This window comes from Phocoena phocoena, chromosome 3 (genome assembly GCF_963924675.1).
Source record: "Phocoena phocoena chromosome 3, mPhoPho1.1, whole genome shotgun sequence".
Taxonomy (NCBI): domain Eukaryota; kingdom Metazoa; phylum Chordata; class Mammalia; order Artiodactyla; family Phocoenidae; genus Phocoena; species Phocoena phocoena.
This window is the reverse complement of record NC_089221.1, coordinates 41,353,671-41,373,459: the sequence shown is the minus strand read 5'-3', so window position 1 is coordinate 41,373,459 and position 19,789 is coordinate 41,353,671. Positions and strand designations below refer to the sequence as shown.

Below are 19,789 nucleotides of genomic sequence, written 5' to 3'. Positions count from 1 at the left end.
ATAAGCAGCATGCGCACCACAACGAAGAGTAGACCCCGCTTGCCACAACTAGAGAAAACCTGCGTGCAGCAACGAGGACCCAACACAGCCAAAAATAATTAAAAAAAAAAAAAAAAAAAAAGCATTCTGTACACAGAAGAGTCTGAAAATCAGTGTATTTAAAAGGAAAATCTACACAGAAAAACAGAGCAGAGAATAATATTCAAATAAACCAAAGTACTCACGTTGATGCCCAACCCATCAAAGGATTTTCCCATCTCTCTCTGGTATCAAACTCCATCTTCCATTTCTTCGTGTTGTTTACTCCAGACTGCATGTTATTGCGAGCAGGAACAAAGATCCTGACTTTTCTAGTTTTGACATGCTCTTCTGGAATACCAGTTAAAGCAGTAATATCCTACAGAAAAACAAGCAAACGTGTTTCTAACAGCCCACATACACTCTAATGTGTTTTTGTTGCTTTTTGTATCTTGCAATTCTATTCGTACTTATTTATACATTTTTTTAAGCTTTCTGACTTAATTCACTACTTTGTTATTTTACCACGTAAACTGCTATTTTGATATTTGGAAAAGATATATTGGGGGAGTGTTAGGGTACAGTGGGGAAGGGTTCATAAAAAAAAATTAGGTCCCTTCTGTACAACAAAGCACTGGTAATTTCTGAAGATTTTGCTGGTAGAAAAGCCTGTATACAATAGACTGTTATTTCATAAGCAAGTAATTACCTGCTAATTAGTTAGCAGAGAAAGAATGTAAAGGGATATTAAAAATAATGAAATATAAAAAGTGACTAAATTTTAAATAGAAAAATCTATTACCAATGGTTTCTACGTCAAACTGCTTACAACAAGGCATTCCCTTCAGAGGAAGGCCTGACCCTGTTTGTAAACAATTAAAATCAATTAACAACTTTAACTAGCATTTTGATTTATCTCCCTTTGGTGAAACCTATTGAAGAGAAAATGATATCAGATAGATGTCAAATCTATTCTGCAAAGCAGAGCCAAAAAATTTGCACAATTTTTGCAGAAACATGAGATGAAAACAATGGTAACTTTCTTGACTCTTTTTCTTTATTTCTATCCAGTAACAAATGCTCAACTGATGAATGCATACAATTTTGATGCCCTAGATTAGATATATTTATCAATTTATAATAGCAATCAGGATGCAAAATAACAAAGTAATTCAGAATTTAAGTCTCCATTTAGTAATGGTAAAATACTTTATCAACGTAAGAACATAGTAGGGTCAACTATATTATTCTTATAAATGAAGCATTTTAAAATCATGGTTCACTTACTAAGGTAAATTTTAACTGGTTAAAAACAACAGGTTTAACCTGGAAATGAGTATACCAAACTTGTGAAAACTAGAAAATATAGCCCATTTTGTCAATTTTAATTTCACTGTAGTATGTCCTCTAATGAAGGCTAATGTTTATTTGTGGTTCCACTCTAATCAATGCTTTGGACCAAAGAATTAGTATAAGTACTTAGTTGCAATATGTACTGGGAAAAATCTAAATGTATTTCTGACTGGACTAGGCTTTCTACCCACAGATTAAAGAACAAATTCTTTAAAGTTATTTTAGCTGGCAACTATACCTTTCCACCTGTACCAATAATTAGGTGTGGTTACTTTGTCACAGCTTGTCTGTTTGGAGAAACTATTGAAATGATCCATACAAATATTTACACAAAAAAGTACTTCTAGTATATGCCTACATTTTTTAAAAGTTTCTTTGCTTATAGGATAAAATTAAAACAAAACAAGTACAATTAGTACATAATTTTTAAAGACATGAATATAACTTTTAATTAGTAACTTCTAATTGTCAAGTTAAACCTCAAAGAAAAGTAATTTCAGGTATTATTATATTTAATGACTTTCTAAAGCATATTCTTCTACTCAAGAGCTTGAAAGAGACTCAACTCCTAGGAAGTCCTTAATGTTTATTTCCCCCTTTGAATTCACTACAGTATTTGTAATCTTTCATATTAACTTATTATTTAATACTATATATCTTCATATTAATATGTCCTATTTCTTCAGTTATAGTCGAAGCAAAGTATAAACAAACAATCTAAGTGTATTACAAAATTATGGGGTGAGGCATCCTTGTCAAACTCCATAGCAACCCCTCCATTCTGAACTGAGATCATAAAAACTGGAGCTGTAGCTAACTTAGCTATTCTTTTAATTAAGACTTATAGAAAAGGAAATATATTAATCTCTTAATACCAGTTACCTCAGAAAGATGAGATCATGGGAAACAGACTTACCTTTTCTTAATAAATGTCTATATTGTGTGCATATGCCAAAGTAATTTGAAAACCAATAAAGCTTTAATAAAATGGAAAGAGTATCTCTTGATTTGTACTATCAAAGCAGAAAGGAATAGAATGATTTTTTAACGATGGAAAACCTCTTTAAAATCAGTGGCTACAAAATATTGCTAAGCTCCTAACTGCCAGTGCTTCCGTGCCCCCTCAAATTACGGCAATTATTTACTGATATCTTCCCCCAATAAAGCAGGCATTCGAACAAATGAGTTTCCAAATTTTGAAGCCCAAGTTGTTCTGACATAGAATCCCTGTCATTGCCTGCAGAAGACATGTAAGGTACTGCAGCCGAGTTGAACTGCTGCCAAAGACAGAATAAAAAGGCTTGGCATCTCTCACATACTTGACACCTAAAGGGCACAGAAGCTCTAAAATTCCTAGTCCCTCCAGGCACACTCTCAGTCTAGACAAACTGATTTCTCACACTTTTTAAATGCATCACAACACTCTATTGTTATCATTTCATCCACACAGCTTCAGCTAGTGACAGAAGAACATGTCCTTTAAGCGACATTTCAATGGGCTAAAGCTCCCATTCCAAGATTCCATTAAAACAATGTAATACTTGAAAAGAACTATGAGGCACTATGTTGAACTTTTTGCCTGTGTCTTCAATGCTTTGCTTTCCTCAAAGTTGTCACTCACCTACCTGTGACTCAACTTTTGAAAATAAATAAATAAATAAATAATCTGCACACTACTTAAACTATATTGAACTAATGATATTCTCTCTAGATTTCTACTTCTCTATTGCAATACGGATCATCTGTGATTATTTAAAAAACCCATTTACAAAAGATAGGAGTGCCCTGAAGATGCCCATGTTGCCTTTTACAGATTTCTCATTTGATTGGTAAAATAGGCAATTTATAAATAATAATTCATAAATTTTCTATGATTACAAAAAAGTTAAACCACATAAGAAACGAGAAGCCTTCAAGTTGGCACCTGAAGAACCTCAAGACTCACCAGTTAATAATTATCTATAAATTCTAAAAAAACAAGTAACCCTATAGATAATATATACAGACTTACTGAATTTTAAAACTTAATTTTAAACAGTTGGGTCAAGCCTGAAACCTATATTTATATTATTAAAGACTGTCACTATCTCAATCAAGTTTTGGAAACACAATCTTATGTACAATAAGCTATTTTAAGAAATAGTAACTAATTAGCTCATCATGATTCACAGATTAAAGGGCATTCAAATTTAAAAATTTGCCACTGAAAAGAAGCATATCATAAGTTCCAAAGTTCTACTCTTTCAGTACCATCTCTTCCACAATTTAAATTCTAGAAGAGCTGATAGCTGACCTTCCATTTCACAAGTCTAGTTTAGTTAAATGGAAGAGGAATTTAAAAAATCATTAAGAAAGTATATGCCAATATATGTAAATGAACTTTATTTTTTCAAACACCGATTTCCATTATAAAATATTAGTTTTCCATACAAAAACTGTATGACTCGGTTATCAACTGTCCCCATTTATCTTGTGTGAATTCAACTTTTTTTTTTTTTTAAACAAAGGAAGCAGGGAACAAGCAATGGGAAGTTGGTGTCAAAATGCAGAAAAACCTCCCAGCAAGCTTCTTGCAACCACCCAGGATTTAGAGTCTTGCTGGCCGCTCTCTTTTCAATACCAGAATTTCACACATTTCAATGACTATTATGACTTCAAAGAATCAAATTTTCATCATTGTCCGTCATCTGCCAGTTGATTTGTATAAAGGAGTTCTTCTGCATGCATTCCAAACAAAAGCCTCCTTACTTTTGTGGCTATATATCAAGTTTAAAAGTTTTGTTTGTGACAGTTGTGTCTTTGGTAAATTAGGGTAACACTGAAGGAGTGCAGCTGCTCTGCAGGAACCTCCTTTTTGGCACCATTTCACTTAAATAAAAACTGAATAATTAGCTTCTGCCTTTATTAAACCACAAAAATGCCACTGGCCTTAGTAATTACTTCCGGTTGCCCCACCCACTTAACCTTAATACTTTACACTTGTCATAAAGAGAAATTAATGAAAAAGGTTTTCACCACTTTGGATGAATTTTTGATAGATCTCTCAGTACACCCAGAACAGCCAAAATTTTTACCAGGCTTTTTGGTAATAAGTTGACTAAATTGCATGTTATTATGGATCAATGTTGAAAAGTTTTAATAGAGTACATATTGGAACATTAAGTACAAATATTGCTCATAGAAACTTGTTCTATTGCAGGCTATTAGTTACCAATTATGTGTTTAAATTTATTTTAGGGCTAAAACTGATCTAAATTTGATGATTGTGTTTATATTCTACTTCAACCATGAAAGATGTTAAAAGGAAAACAATCCTGGATCTGTAATAAAAACTTCCTTTCAAGTGCCCTACAGAAACTTAACACAAGAAACTCATTAAGTGGTCTCATAAGTAATGAAGGACATTTTACAAAATAAATTTTACAGTTTGAAAATTAACAAAGAGTTGGTAGATAGCATAACCATATGTATTTACTTACCATGGAAGAACTTTAAACATTTCTAAAAAGTTAGTGGCCACATCGATTCAAGATACAATCAAAACTGTAAAAATACATTAGAAGTGTGCCAGCAGAACCAATTTTTGTTTGTTTGTTAAAGCAACATATTGATGTAGGAGTCTAACCAGGTAATGAAACAAGTGTTGAAATATGATATCCATTATATCTTGCATATCGGGCAAAGTTACCATGAAACCAAAAGTTCAGTTTTAAATGGAATGTTGTTAAGATATTAACAATGGATCAAGCAAATGATGCAGCTAATCATATAAAGAGCAAAAAACTAAGAATTAGAGACATGTGTCTCAATCTCAAACTATTTTCATTACTCCTAGATCCTTCTGAGCAGGATAGGGTAGAGCAATGTCTAAAAGCAAAGGGCTGAGTCAAAACTGGGTTAGAATCGCAACTTATGTTGGGTAAATTAATAGACTTCTCCCTAAATCATCATCTATAAGGATCAATTAAACAAAGTAAAATGAGGACTAAATAATGTATGTAAAGTGCTTGGGCAATAAAGAGATGTTCCATGTATATTTAATGTCTACTATGTATTAGACAATGGACACAATGCTCAATAGTATAGACATGATCTCCATTCTCATGAAAAGTACTATTTGACTTTTCAAAAAGGACAGAGTGAACAAGTAACAGGAGGCTGTTGTTAAGTTGAAAAAAACTCCCATCTTCTTTGAAGAATATGAGTTAGTAAATAAAATACAACAAAAGGAATAAGGTATAATTTATCTTTGTTCATTTCAATTCAAATGGACAGATCGTACTATGCCAAGTTATCTATGCCAGGGACTGAAGAGAATATAAAAATAAGACTTTAGTCCTGAATTTTAAAAGTTTATAATCTGTGTACCCATAAGGAGGGGGGATAACTAAGTAATCATTACTATAAAATACAGTATTAGTTGAGATTCAGATAAATCTCGAAGAACCCAAGCTCCACCGTTTGCAACCTATGCGGTATTGATAAGTTGCTTAAACTCTGTCAGTTTCCTCCTCTAAAAAAATGCATTACAAGGAATTCCCTGGCAGTCCAGTGTTTAGGACTCCACGATTTCACTGCCGAGGGTGCGGGTTCAATCCCTGGTGGAAAAACTAAGACCCGCAAGCCCTGCAGTTTGGCCAAAAAAAAAAAAAAATGCACTACAAAACCTACCTCATAGCAATGTTTGGAAGGATTAAGTCAGGATATGAAGTAAAATGTGATAAATGCCATGGGGGTCAAATAAAAGAAAGACTGCATTTGGTTTTAAAGGTGCAAAAGTATCAGAAAATACTTTTTCTGACTAAAGAGGGAGACAAGATGATTCTTTCAGGATACTTATGATTTTAAGAAGATACAGTTAAAACATTATAAAAAAATTAAAGAAAAATTTAAAAAATATGTCCATATGTTTAAAACCCTAGCAACTGCTTTTCTTATGCATATTACCTACCAATAATTATCTATATACATATCCACTGTGTATAGTTATAATAATAATAAAATTATTTTGCATTATTGTTAAGTATCACATCACTTACTTTTTTCTCCATGTAGTTACCCAGTTTTCATATTTCTTGTTTTAATGGCCTCACTGACAATCTATGAAGTTGATATGCCACAATTTCTTAGTCAATTCATTATTGAAAAATCAAATTGTTTTGTTATTATTTCTTTTAAAGTACAGATTACTGCAATGAAAATCTCAGTAGCCTAATTCTTTAAGGTTAGTCACTGAGGGTAATACTAACTGGATCAAAGGTTATAATAATTTCCATGGTTCCTGATGTTATCAAATTGCTTTCCAAAGGGGTGGTAAATTTTTATATTGCCAACCACATGTGGGCCAATTTCCATTTATGCTCTAAAGGCACAGAGAAACAGGTATATATTAATTGGATTGAATTTATTTATTGTGTATTCTTCCATACAAAACTATAAAGGAGATGAGTTTGATCTTTGACTTGTAAAAACATTATCCTCAAAATTGATCCTAATGATATTACTTTATAGGAGCTAATACCAGTAGAAACAGGTGGGAAAAGGTAACACCTAAAATCTAATTAACTGTTCAAAATATAACTCTGGAACATCAGAGAGATGTATAATCTTTTTGTAATGGTGTAAGGATGGTGAATATTTTCATATTCTGAAATACTGTACATAGTTATAGTACATGATTTGACATATGGCATAGCCAAATCAAGTCTACTAAACAACTATTTTAAGACAGAATGCTATAATTTGTTTTTTTTTTTTTTGGCTGTGCCACGTGGCTTGCAGGATCTCAGTCCCCAACTAGGGATTGAACCCGGCCCACAGCAGTGAAAGCCTGGAATCCTAACCACTAAGCAACCAGGGAACGTCCCTGGAATTCTATAATTTAAAAAAGATTATACAGAAATAAACTTTTTCCCCCAAATCAGGAAAAGTCTTCCATTGGAAGACTTCCTTCATTTTTATAAGGAAACACTTGAAAGAATCTTCATTTTCTACTAACTTTGAAACAACTGAAAGTTACTTAAAAAAAAAAAAAGCTTAATAAATAAATGAACAGTCAATACTACCTCATTGAAAACCAGTATGCTTCACTGAAGCATTCTGAAAGTTATTAAGTTAATAATTTTTTAAACTTAAGAGAAAGATATAACATTAATAATGATCAACTTTTTAATACATAAACCCTTCTCCCCTTTTGCTTTTTAATCCAATGTTCCAGAATGTTTTTGATTTTTAAATCACTAACTCATGTAGCTATATTAGGTCACATAATAGCTTTTTCAGAAGCTGAAATAAAGGGAAAAAAATTTTGGACACAAAACACTTGGAACTTATATAGCATATTATATTTTTAAAAGATCCAATCTGTTATTTCTTAATCAAATAGTCTTCCTCATACCGTGGTAATAAATTAAAAAGTTGACATACACACAACATAAATTAAGAATTATGAGAACAAAAGCCACAACAGCAGAGAACTAAATACGCAATAACTGTTGAATAAACATCAGGGCAAAGGAAAAGAAGGTAAATAAACATCTGGAAATCAAGTTATGGTTTAAACAATAAATGAAATTAGTTAAATCTGGAAAGGAAGCTGAAAATAATGAATCTAAAGCTGAATGTTTCTAGCTTAATAAAGCAATACTCAAGAGGCAATGCTGTGAAAGTCAAACTAGATTTCAAGGAGACACAAAATGTATAAGAGAATCCCTCATTACTTTAGCGTAAGAATAGAAGTTAAGCTATGCAATAGAAGCCTCCTTTCTGACTTAGGAACTGATAGTTGTTCAGTTAACTGAAAATATTAGTGAAAACAGAGGATCATTAAGTAAATACACACGTGCACGCATGCACAGCCACACTTTAAACACTGTATTGTAACTTAAAAAGCATACATGTACATTCTTTCAATAATCTTCTGATATAGGGCCAGTACCTTTCCTTTGAGTGTAAGTCCAGTGGTAAGAATTCCAAGTGTTGTTTCTTCCATAAACTACCAAGAAACTGCATATCTACAATTTATAGTTTTGGTTTTTTAAATGTGAAGTGAGAATACAAAGACACTTGTGAAACATGAGTCCAAAATCTGTCTAGATTTGCTTTTACATCACAACCTTTAATATAATTGTTTCACCTCCACCTAATTTGACAAAGATCGTGTTAGAAATTCACCTTTATTGTCTTTTCAAAGTATTCAAAAGACTGTCATATAAAGAACTCTTTGTCCCCCATATAGCAACATTCAGATTGTACTATCCAATTAAATTATGTAATTACAATGGCAAGTAAAACTGGCATAGAAAGGTGTGGAAACAAGCACAGCTGAGTTTTGGTAAACATGACTCATTACTGAGAGCTGAAGTCTGGTAGTATACTAAAATGAAACCTAAATTAAGCCATAGTATGTAGTGTGTTGGTAAGGATGTTTTATAGAAAGAACTGAGAGCATCAATAACAGAGCAAATTGTTAAAGGCTGGTTTAAAAAATTAAAGATTCATTAAAGCCATTATTGTAAAAGATTGTCACAATGTAGTATATGGATTTTCATTGGGATCCATGATGGAGCAACACATACTAGACTACCACTGTTGCCATGTAAAACTATAAAACTGGGAAAGTTAAGCAACTTTTTTCAGATATTAGACAACTAGATAATAGGCAGCATCATACTGTCATCCCTGAAAGAAGGAAAATTTATGTTGTAGTCCTACAAATGTCCCAGCTTTATGCCTGGAGGCACATTCTAGACCATGATGGAGCCCAAGCAGAACACCGGAGTCTCACTGATCAGAGAAGGTAGGGATTAGAGTTCAGGACTACTAACATTTGTGAGGCAGAGTTCTGAAGAGGAACAATTAGGCAAGAAAAATAAATTTAAGGCATCCAAATTGGAAAGAAAGAAGGAAAACTACCTTTGTTCACAGATTTGTAGGATTCTACACACAATCACAAAACCTGCTAGAGCTAATGAACAAGTCAGCAAAGTGGCAGATAAAAAAAAAAATCAACACAACAAATATCAGTTGTGTTTCTATACACTAACAATGAACAATATGAAAATGAAATAAAGAAAATAATTCCAATTTAAAAGATATATGCACCCCTATGTTCATTGCAGCATTATTTACAATAGCCAAGATATAAAAACAACCTAAGCATCTACTGATAGATGAAAGGATAAAGAAGATGTATGTATAAATACAATGGGATATTACTCGGCCCTAAAAAAGAATGAAATCTTGCCATTTGCAACAACATGGATGGACCTAGAGGGTATTATGCTAAGTGAAATAAGACAGAGACAAATATTATATGATTTAATTTATGTGTAGAATCTAAAAAACAAAACAGAAATAGACTCATAGATACAGGAAATAAACTGGTGGTTACCAGAGGGAGGAGTGGTTGGAAGGTGGACAAAATAGGTGAAGGGGATTAAGAGTTACAAACTTCCAGATATAAAATAAATAAGTCAGGGGGATGTAATGTACACCATATAGTCAATAATACTACTATAACTGTATGGTAACAGATAGTAACTGGATTTATCGTAGTAAAAGAAAAGGGTGGGGGGGAATATGCCAAGACCATTTCACTGGGGAAAGCACCAACAAATGGTGCTGGAAAAACTGCATACCCAAATGCCAAAGAATAAAATTGGATCCTTTACTTTATACCATATACAAAAGTTAGCTCAAAATGGACCAAAGACCTAAATGTAAAAGCTTAAAACTATAAAACTCCTAAGTTTTGTGCACCAAAGGACATATATCTGATAAAGGATTAATATCCAGACTATATAAAGAACTCCTACAACCCAACAAGAAAATGTGCAAAGTACTTGAATAGACATTCCTCCAAAGAAGATATGGAAATGGTCAATGAATGCATGAAAAAATGCTCAATATCACTAGTCATTAAGAAAATGCAAATCAAAACCACAATGAGATACCATTTCATACCCATTAGGATGGCTATTATCTAAAACATGGAAAGTAAGTGCTGGTGGGGATGTAGAGAAATTGGAACCCTTGTGTATTGCTGGTGGGAATGTGAAAATGGAACAGCCACTGTGGAAAACAGTATGGTAGTTCTTCAAAATGTTAAACATAGAATTACCATATAATCCAAACAATTCCACTTCCACGTATATACCCCAAAGAACTGAAAGCAAGGACTACAACAGATATTTGTACATCCAGGCATATAGCAGCATTATTCACAACACGCAAAGATGGAAACAACCCAAATGTCCATCAATGGATGAATGGATAAACAAAATATGGCACATATATACAACATAACCTTAATAAGGAATGAAATTCTGACACATGCTACAACATGGATGAACCTTGAAACATTATGCTAAATGAAATAAGCCAGTCACAAAAGGACAAATATTGTACGATTCTGCTTATATCATACATTATTTGGCAAATTCATAGAGACAGAAGGTATAATAAAGGCTACCAGGGACTAGGAGGAGGAGGTAATAGGGAGTTATTATTTAATGGGTTCGGAGTTTCTGTTTGGGGTCATCAAAACGTTCTGGAAATGGATGATGGTGATGGTTGCACAATACTGCGAATGTGCTTAATGCCACTGAATTGTACACTTAAAAGTGGTTAAAATGGTGAATTTTGTGTTAGGTATATTTACTACAATTTTTTTTTTTTAGGAAAATGGAATGACATCTTTAAAGTGCTAAAATAAAAACCATCAATCTAGAATTCTATATCCAATGAAAAGGTTGTTATGGACTGTATGTCCATAACATTCAATGTCCTCCTGCCCTTCAATTCATACACTGAACCCTTAACCACAAATATCATGGTATTTGGAGACGAGGCCTTCAGGAGGTAATTACGGTTAGATGGGTCATGATGTGGGGTCCTTATGATGGGATTAGTGCCTTTATAAGAAGAGACACCAGGACTTCCCTGGTGGCGCAGTGGTTGAGAGTCCGCCTGCCGATGCAGGGGACACAGGTTCGTGCCCCGGTCTGGGAAGATCCCACATGCCGCGGAGCGGCCAGGCCTGTGAGCCATGGCCACTAAGCCTGCGCGTCCGGAGCCTGTGCTCCGGAACGGGAGAGGCCACAACAGTGAGAGGCCGGCGTACCGCAAAAAAAAAAAAAAGAAGAGACACCAGGGCGAATCCTCTTTCTCTCTCTTTCCTGCCATGTGAAGATTCAGTGAGAAGGCAGCCATCTCTACAAGCCAGGGAGACATTCCTAACCAGAAACCAACCACGCAGGAACCTAGATGTTGGACATCTAGCCTCCAGAACTATGAGAAAATTAATTTCTGCTGTTTAATCCATTCAGTCTATGGTATTTTGTTATGGTAGCCTGAGCTAAGACAAAGTATTTCAAAAGCAGAGGCAAAATAAAGGCATTTCTAGATAAACAAAAGCTAAGAGTTTTTGTCCCAACAGACCTGCACTACAAACAATGTTAAATGAAGTTCTTCAGGCTGAAGGAAAGAGACACCAGATGGAAATCTGTATCTATAAAGAAGAATGAAGAATACCAGAAATGGTAAATTTTTAAGTAAATATAAAATATTTTTCTTCTTGTTTCTTTAATTTCTTTAAAAGATAACTGATTATCTAAAGCAATATTAATAATTTACTATGAGGTTTATAAAGTATGTGGAAGTGAAATCTATGTCAACATTAACACAAAGGACTAGAGAGACAGATGGAAGCACTGATTCAAGATTCTTACGTTACATGTAAAGTGATATATTATTAGTTCATGGGAGACTGTACAAAGTTAAGAATGCATGTTGTATTCCCTAAAGCAACCACTTAAAAAAAAAAGAGATACAGCTAAAACATCAACAGAGAATATAAAATGGGTTTCCAAAAATGTACTCAATCCAAAATGAAGATGAGAAAGGTAGGCAAGAGGAGAAAAGAAATCAAACGGGAATTAAAAGGCAGAGACTGTCAAACTAGATGAAATAAAAGCAAGAGCTTTTTTTTTACACTAGCAAAAAAGAATAACCATTTATTAAAGTAGATACAGAACACTCGTTTCCTCAGATTTTAATACTGCTTTACATGTTGTGTTTGTGAAACAGTCCCTCCTATAACATGTTTATAAACCCAAATTTCAACTGATTACAGATTTATTTTTCACTTGTCAAACACACAGTTAATAATCTTCAGAGGAAAATACATCAAAGGAATTTATACAATTATAGAAGTTCTTTTTATACATGTCTCATGGAAGATACATTTATTACTTTTTAGATTCAAACTGGCTGATAAACTTCTTGTGGTTGAGGTCCTTCATTTTATTTTTTGTGATAAGAAAATCCAAAATTATTAATGTTGAATTTCTCATTGTACATTCATCTAAAAACACAGTAAAAAAAACTTGTAAAGATTGTAGATTGGTTAATTTAGGTGTTTTATAGTGGCTTATTATCTAATTAACTGACTGCTGGGGATATCTGCTGGAGAAGGAAGAAAAATAATCTGGAGAAAATTCTCCCATTTGTTTATATCTGATAAACAAATAAAATGAAAAGGACAAAGAGCTGCAAAGCCACATTATGCTATTTCTGGCCTAGTCCATTAGGTCCTGATGAACATTTAAAGTGTTTTCTTTTTCATAAAGGTAAAAATCTGAAAAGAAAGACACATTGTAGGGACTTCCCTGGTGGCACAGTGGTTACGAATCTGCCTGCCAATGCAGGGGACACGAGGTTGAGCCCTGGTCTGGGAAGATCCCACATGCCGCAGAGCAACTAAGCCCGTGTGCCACAACTACTGAGCCTGCGCTCTATAGCCCGTGAGGCACAAATACTGAGCCCGCGTGCCACAACTACTGAAGCCCGCATGCCTAGAGCCTATGCTCCACAACAAAGAGAAGCCACAACAAAGAGTAGCCCCCGCTCACCACAACTAGAGATAGCCTGTGCACAGCAACAAAGACCCAACGCAGCCAAAACATAAATAAATTAATTTAAAAAAAAAAGAGAAACACACATTGTATATGTTTTTTCCCAAAATAGATTTTACAAAAATATACACATAATATATAGAAGCTGAAAGTATTCAAAACCAATAAACAAAACACCACAGAAGAGTAAGTGGTGCAGCATAGAGATTATAAGATGTCCCCACAGCAGTTTGGGGGCTTCCCCCTCCTTTACCCATTTCATGATTTTACAATCACACCTATGTATCATCAAGCCTGAAATAAAGGCACTACTGACATCAGCTAGTGCAAAGAGTTCAGATATCTCTTTAAGTATAAAATACTTCAAATGAGTAGATGAAAATGCAAAATGGCACATTTTTTCAACTCATAAATGTGTGCAAGGTACAAACTTTACCTTTACCTTGGATTAAAGACCTAAATGTAAGGCCAGAAACTATCAAACTCTTAGAGGAAAACATAGGCAGAACACTCTTTGACATAAATCACAGCAAGATCCTTTTTGACCCACCTCCTAGAGAAATGGAAATAAAAACAAAAATAAACAAATGGGACCTAATGAAACAAAAGCTTTTGCACAGCAAAGGAAAACATAAACAAGACGAAAAGACAACCCTCACAGTAGGAGAAAATATTTGCAAATGAAACAACTGACAAAGGATTAATCTCCAAAATTTACAAGCAACTCAAGCAGCTCAATATCAAAAAACAAACAACCCAATCCAAAAATGGGCAGAAGACCTAAATAGACGTTTCTCCAGAGAAGATATACAGATTGCCAACAAACACATGAAAGGCTGCTCAACATCACTAATCATTAGAGAAATGCAAATCAAAACTACAATGAGGTATCACCTCACACCAGTCAGAATGGCCATCATCAAAAAATCTACGAACAAGAAATGCTCGAGAGGGTGGGAAAAAAGGGAACCCTCTTGCACTGTTGGTGGGAATGTAAATTGATACAACAGTAGGGAAAACAGTATGGAGGTTCCTTAAGAAACTACAAATAGAACTACCATATGACCCAGCAATCCCATTACTGGGCATATACCCTGAGAAAACTATAATTCAAAAAGAGGTATGTACCACAGTGTTCATTGCAGGTCTATTTACAATAGCCAGGACATGGAAGCAACCTAAGTGTCCATAGACAGATGAATGGATAAAGAAGATGTGGCACATATATACAATGGAATATTACTCAGCCGTAAAAAGAAATGAAATTGAGTTATATGTAGTGAAGTGGATGGACCTAGAGTCTGTCTGTCATACAGAGTGAAGTACGTCAGAAAGAGAAAAACAAATACCGTATGTGTTAATACCGTATGCTAACACATATATATGGAATCTGAAAGAAAAAAAAAAGGTTCTAAAGAACCTAGGGGCAGAACAGGAATAAAGACACAGATGTAGAGAACAGACTCGAGGACACGGGGCGTGGGAAGGGTAAGCTGGGACGAAGTGAGAGTAGCATGGACATATATACACTACCAAGTGTAAAACAGATAGCTAGTGGGAAGCAGCCACATGGCACAGGGAGATCAGCTCGGTGCTTTGTGACCACCTAGAGCGGTGGGATAGGGAGGATGGGAGGGAGACGCAGGAGGGAGGAGATACGGGGATATATATATATATATTTTTTAATTAAGAAAAGAAAAAATAAATTTAAAAAAACTTTAAATATAAGCTCACAAATAGGTTAAAAGTAAAAAGGTGGAATAAGATGCACCATGCAAAACTAAGAATAAGAAAATGGAAGCAGCTATATTAATGTCATCAGAGTAGACTTCAGAACAAGGATTAGCACCAGGATAAAGAGGGATGTTACATAAGGATAAAAACATCATTTCAGGGCTTCCCTGGTGGCACAGTGGTTGAGAGTCCGCCTGCCAATGCAGGGGACACGGGTTTGTGCCCCGGTCTGGGAAGATCCCACATGCCGTGGGGCGGCTGGGCCCGTGAGCCATGGCCGCTGAGCCTGCGCATCCGGAGCCTGTGCTCCGCAACGGGAGAGGCCACAACAGTGAGAGGCCCGCATACCGCAAAAACAAACAAACAAAAAAAAACCATCATTTCATCAAGAACACATAACAATCTTCAATGTTTATGTACCTAATAGGAGAGCTTCAAAATCATTGAAGCAAAAAAGTGATCCAACTAACAGAAGAAACAAATTATATTTTGAGATGTTAACACTTCTCTCTCAGTAACTGACAGAAGACAAAGACAAAAATATCAGTAAGGATAAAGAAAACTTGAACAATGCTATTAACCAACCTAAACTTAAATTTATAGATCACCAAACCGTAAAACTAAAAAACTACGCATTCTTTCCAAATGTACATGAAACGTTAATCAAAAAAGACCATATTCTGAGCCGTAAAAATAAAAAGTCTAAAAAAAATTTCAAAATTGAAATCGTAAAGAGTGTGTTATTGACAATAAAATTAAATTAGAAATCAAAAATAATGTAGTTCACCAAATAAATGATGAAGATAATACTGTAGATATATTAGTGGATGATCACCTTGCATTGTTCTGGAAGGCTTTGTAACAAGAAAGAATATAGACTGACACATAAGATCTGGAGAATATTTCTCAGATACATTCTTTATATAACAAACCCTGTTACAATGCATTATAAAAAATGGTAATAGCAGTAGTACTAATTGCTATGCAGTGGCCTAATATTTTACATTTATTTATGATATAAATTTATCAGCCTGCACGCCCACAAACTGATAGTACGGTGATAGCTAAGTTCATAATGCTGATCCTCAGGATGTATTGAGCTTTGAAGTACTTTCTAATTCAATGGTACATCATTTAAGTACTATGCATTTTTATTATTTTCTAATTCTTAGATGTATAGTATTTATCTGTTGTACAGAACTTGTTAAACCCCATGTGTCAACGTTTGAAAGGCATCTATAGAACTGGATAATGTATACTAGAAAAAAAAACAGCCCATGAAGAGCCATATCTCTAAAATTATATATAGTTCATTAGTAAAAACCACTCAAGAAGGTTATTATCTTTAGGTATCAAAAATATTTAAAATATTAATATTAAATAAGCCCTTTGATTTAGTAATCCCACTTCAAAGAATCAATCCTAAAATAAAGATGTTATCAAAGATTAGACTTAGGAATAGAGATATTCATTCTAACATTGTGTATAATTGCAAAAAATTGTAAACAACCTGCAGTATAACAAGAGAAGTTATTAGGTATAGCCATATAATGGGAGATTATATATCCATTTACAATCATTCTTTTGAATAATTTTAAAGACAAAGATATTCACAACATAATGCAAATAAAGTGAAAAAAACAGGACATCAAACTACAAAGCATAATCTGTGTTTTATATAAGTATGTTGGCTGTTGCTGTTTAAATTTTCATATAAAAAAGAAGTAAATTCACCAAGACTATGACATTAAAGGTGATTTTAATTTTTTTATGTTAATATTTCCAAGTTAATATTTCTACAATGTACATGTTTATTAAAATCAAAAAATTTTTAATTACAGTTTAATGACCAAATATGAAGTTTAATACCAAGAATAATGCCTTCAAAAACTTCTTTGGAGTAATACAGTTTAAAATTCGCACCGTTTGGGCTTCCCTGGTGGCGCAGTGGTTGAGAGTCCGCCTGCCGCACCGTGCAGGGGACGCGGGTTCGTGCCCCGGTCCGGGAAGATCCCACATGCCGCGGAGCGGCTGGGCCCGTGAGCCATGGCTGCTGGGCCTGCGCGTCCGGAGCCTGTGCTCCGCAGCGGGAGAGGCCGCAGCAGTGAGAGGCCCGCGTACCGCAAAAAAAAAAAAAAAAAAAAAAAAAAAAATTCGCACCGTTAAAAATAGGTTATAAATGACTGAAGAAGTTTCTCATGGGAATAATAATCATACAGCAATACATCTACACAACTGATCGGCAGAAACTATGTAAAGAAAAATAGTAATATCACAGATTATTTAGTAAAATGCCACAGGCTGTAAGAAAAAGGCAAATTATATGACAAAAATCATTAAATACCAACTCGACATACACTGACATACACAAATGAACACACTTCACTAATATAAGACCACTGTAATTGAGACCAATATTTTGCTCCAAGATCCCCAAGAACTCAATACCTGAATAGCAAATTGACTTAGAACAGTAGTCTTCTCAACTAATTCAGATTCAATTAAGGATAAGGGTTATAATTTCAGTTTGCTTTTCTTTTCAGACTAATAACTCCAAACAGGAAAAAAAGGGGGGGGGGGTACTTTTACTGAATGATGAAATAAACAAGATGTTGTGTTCTCCTATTGTTTAATGTAGGTATTCTCAATTAACTTTCGAAACAACTCTAAGGACTTCCCTGGTGGTGCGGTGGTTAAGAATCTGCCTGCCAATGCAGGGAACACGGGTTCAAGCCCTGGTCCGGGAAGACACCACATGCCACGCAGCAGCTAAGCCCATGTGCCACAACTACTGAGCCTGCGCTCTAGAGCCTGTGAGCCACAACTACTGAAGCCCGCATGCCTAGAGCCCATGCTCCACAACAAGAGAAGTCACCGCAATGAGAAGCCTGTGCACCACAACGAAGAGAAACGCCCTCTCATCACAACTAAAGAAAGCCCATGAGCAGCAACGAAGACCCAATGCAGCCAAAAATAAAGAAATAAATTAATTAAAACAAAAAAATTACTCTAAAAGTGTTTTCACTTTATGAGGACACTCACAGAGGTTAAATAACATGCTCAAGGTCACACGGCTAAAAAAAGAGATTTAAAGATATAATGCTATATCAGTAAATAAGTCCATGGTCTTTCTAATATCCCAAGTTTCTCACTAGATTGAAAATTTCAAGTAATATAATGTACAAGTCATGGTATTTCTTCTTACAGTTAGTAAATGTCTTCAAAAGTCCTGTATATTCCCAAAGGGGGAAATAAGACTGAAAGAAAAATGCAGTTAGAGGGTAGAGTCATCTTTGTCTCTCTTCTCTATATCTGATGTAGCTCTTCCATCATTTTGGAAGAAGGAGAGGAAAAAAGAAACAAAGAAAGAAGAAAAAGGGCAAAAGGCACATAAGTGTGGAGAAAGAAGAGCAAGAGAGGAAGAACAACAAGGGGAACAGAAGAGACACATAAGAGTGAAAAAAAGAAAAGAATAATGATAGCCAAAGAATTGGCCAGAGAGTCAAAGCCAGACAGAGACAGAGGTGGAAAGTGCAGAGGAGGAGAAAGAAATAGCCATTGAAAAGGGGGGACAGTACGGGGGTAGGAGGAAACACAAGCAGCCAGAAAGAGAAGGAGAGACAGATGACTATCAGCTACATAGTCAGCAAAAGAGGAACAGAGAGTCACAGAGACAGAGGGAAAAAAACATACAAACAGTGGGTAATACAAACATATCTGGGGCTTTGTCAGCACCTAATCTGGTGGACAGCAGCTCAGACAATTTCTTATCTTTCTTCACCCTGATGACAAATCTCCACTATTTCCCGACCCCTTTTGGGGGTGGGGGTGGAGGGGAGTCAGTGTAGGAGGGCCATGGAGAGTGGAAAATTAGAGGAAGAAGATGAATTTATTACTCCAGCTCACAATATGACCTTTATAAAAAAGCAATTTCAAATTCAGAAGATTCTTTAATAGACAAATCAGTGAATTGTTATACCATATGTAAAATCTAAAATGCACAGACAAAAACTGTGGTCCTTTTTAAAAAGTAGTTGTTAAAAATTCAATTGCTTGTAGAAAACTTTGTGAAAACTATAAAAATTTCATGAATGTCCAAAAGAGGCATATGAGTAAATAAAAATAGCAACAAACAAATCACTTCAAGCTTCTATGAAGTAAACTTTAACTGTAATAGCTAAGTAATTCTCAAGCTTTTTTGAGCAGTAAATCAGATCAAATCACTTTCCTACTTAAAACCCTATAATGGCTTCCCATTAAAATTAGGATAATATTCACACTTGTTACCATGGACCTAAAATCTTACCTAATCCAGCTCCTTCCTACCTCTCTGACCTCACTTCCTATCACTCTCCCCATTTCTCACTATGTCACATAGCTTTCCTTCTCCTCTTTGACTACTACCACCAGCTAGTTAACACTTGAAGGCCTTACCCTTTTCCTCTACCTGGTATGCTCTTACGCTGGCTTCTCACATAGCTGGCTCCTCCTCATTCAAATCTTAGTTCTTATTTCATATCATCTCAAAGTGTCTTTCCTTGATTGCCCTATAAATAACACTTTTTCTACCCAAACCCCCAGGTATTCTCTACCCTATCACCTTGCTTTTTTTTCCTATAACATTCATCAATCTATGCAAATATTTTAATCATTTAGAAATAAAGTTGGCATATGCTTACACATGAAAATATTGATACAAGCTCTAAGGGGAATGATGCTGTTCCTTATTTACTGTTATATCCCCAGGGCCTAGAATATGGTACATAGCA

At 34.8% G+C, this 19,789-nt stretch overlaps 1 protein-coding gene across 1 annotated transcript in view; it reads right to left on the bottom strand.

Moving 5' to 3' along the window:
• The window catches only part of NDUFS4 (NADH:ubiquinone oxidoreductase subunit S4), a 120,943-nt gene that overhangs the window by 36,859 nt on the left and 64,295 nt on the right, over positions 1 to 19,789 (bottom strand). The window contains exon 3 of the mRNA XM_065874696.1: positions 225 to 397. Within this exon, the coding sequence (XP_065730768.1) occupies positions 225 to 397 (173 nt within the window). The remainder of the gene's footprint in view (positions 1 to 224; positions 398 to 19,789) is intronic.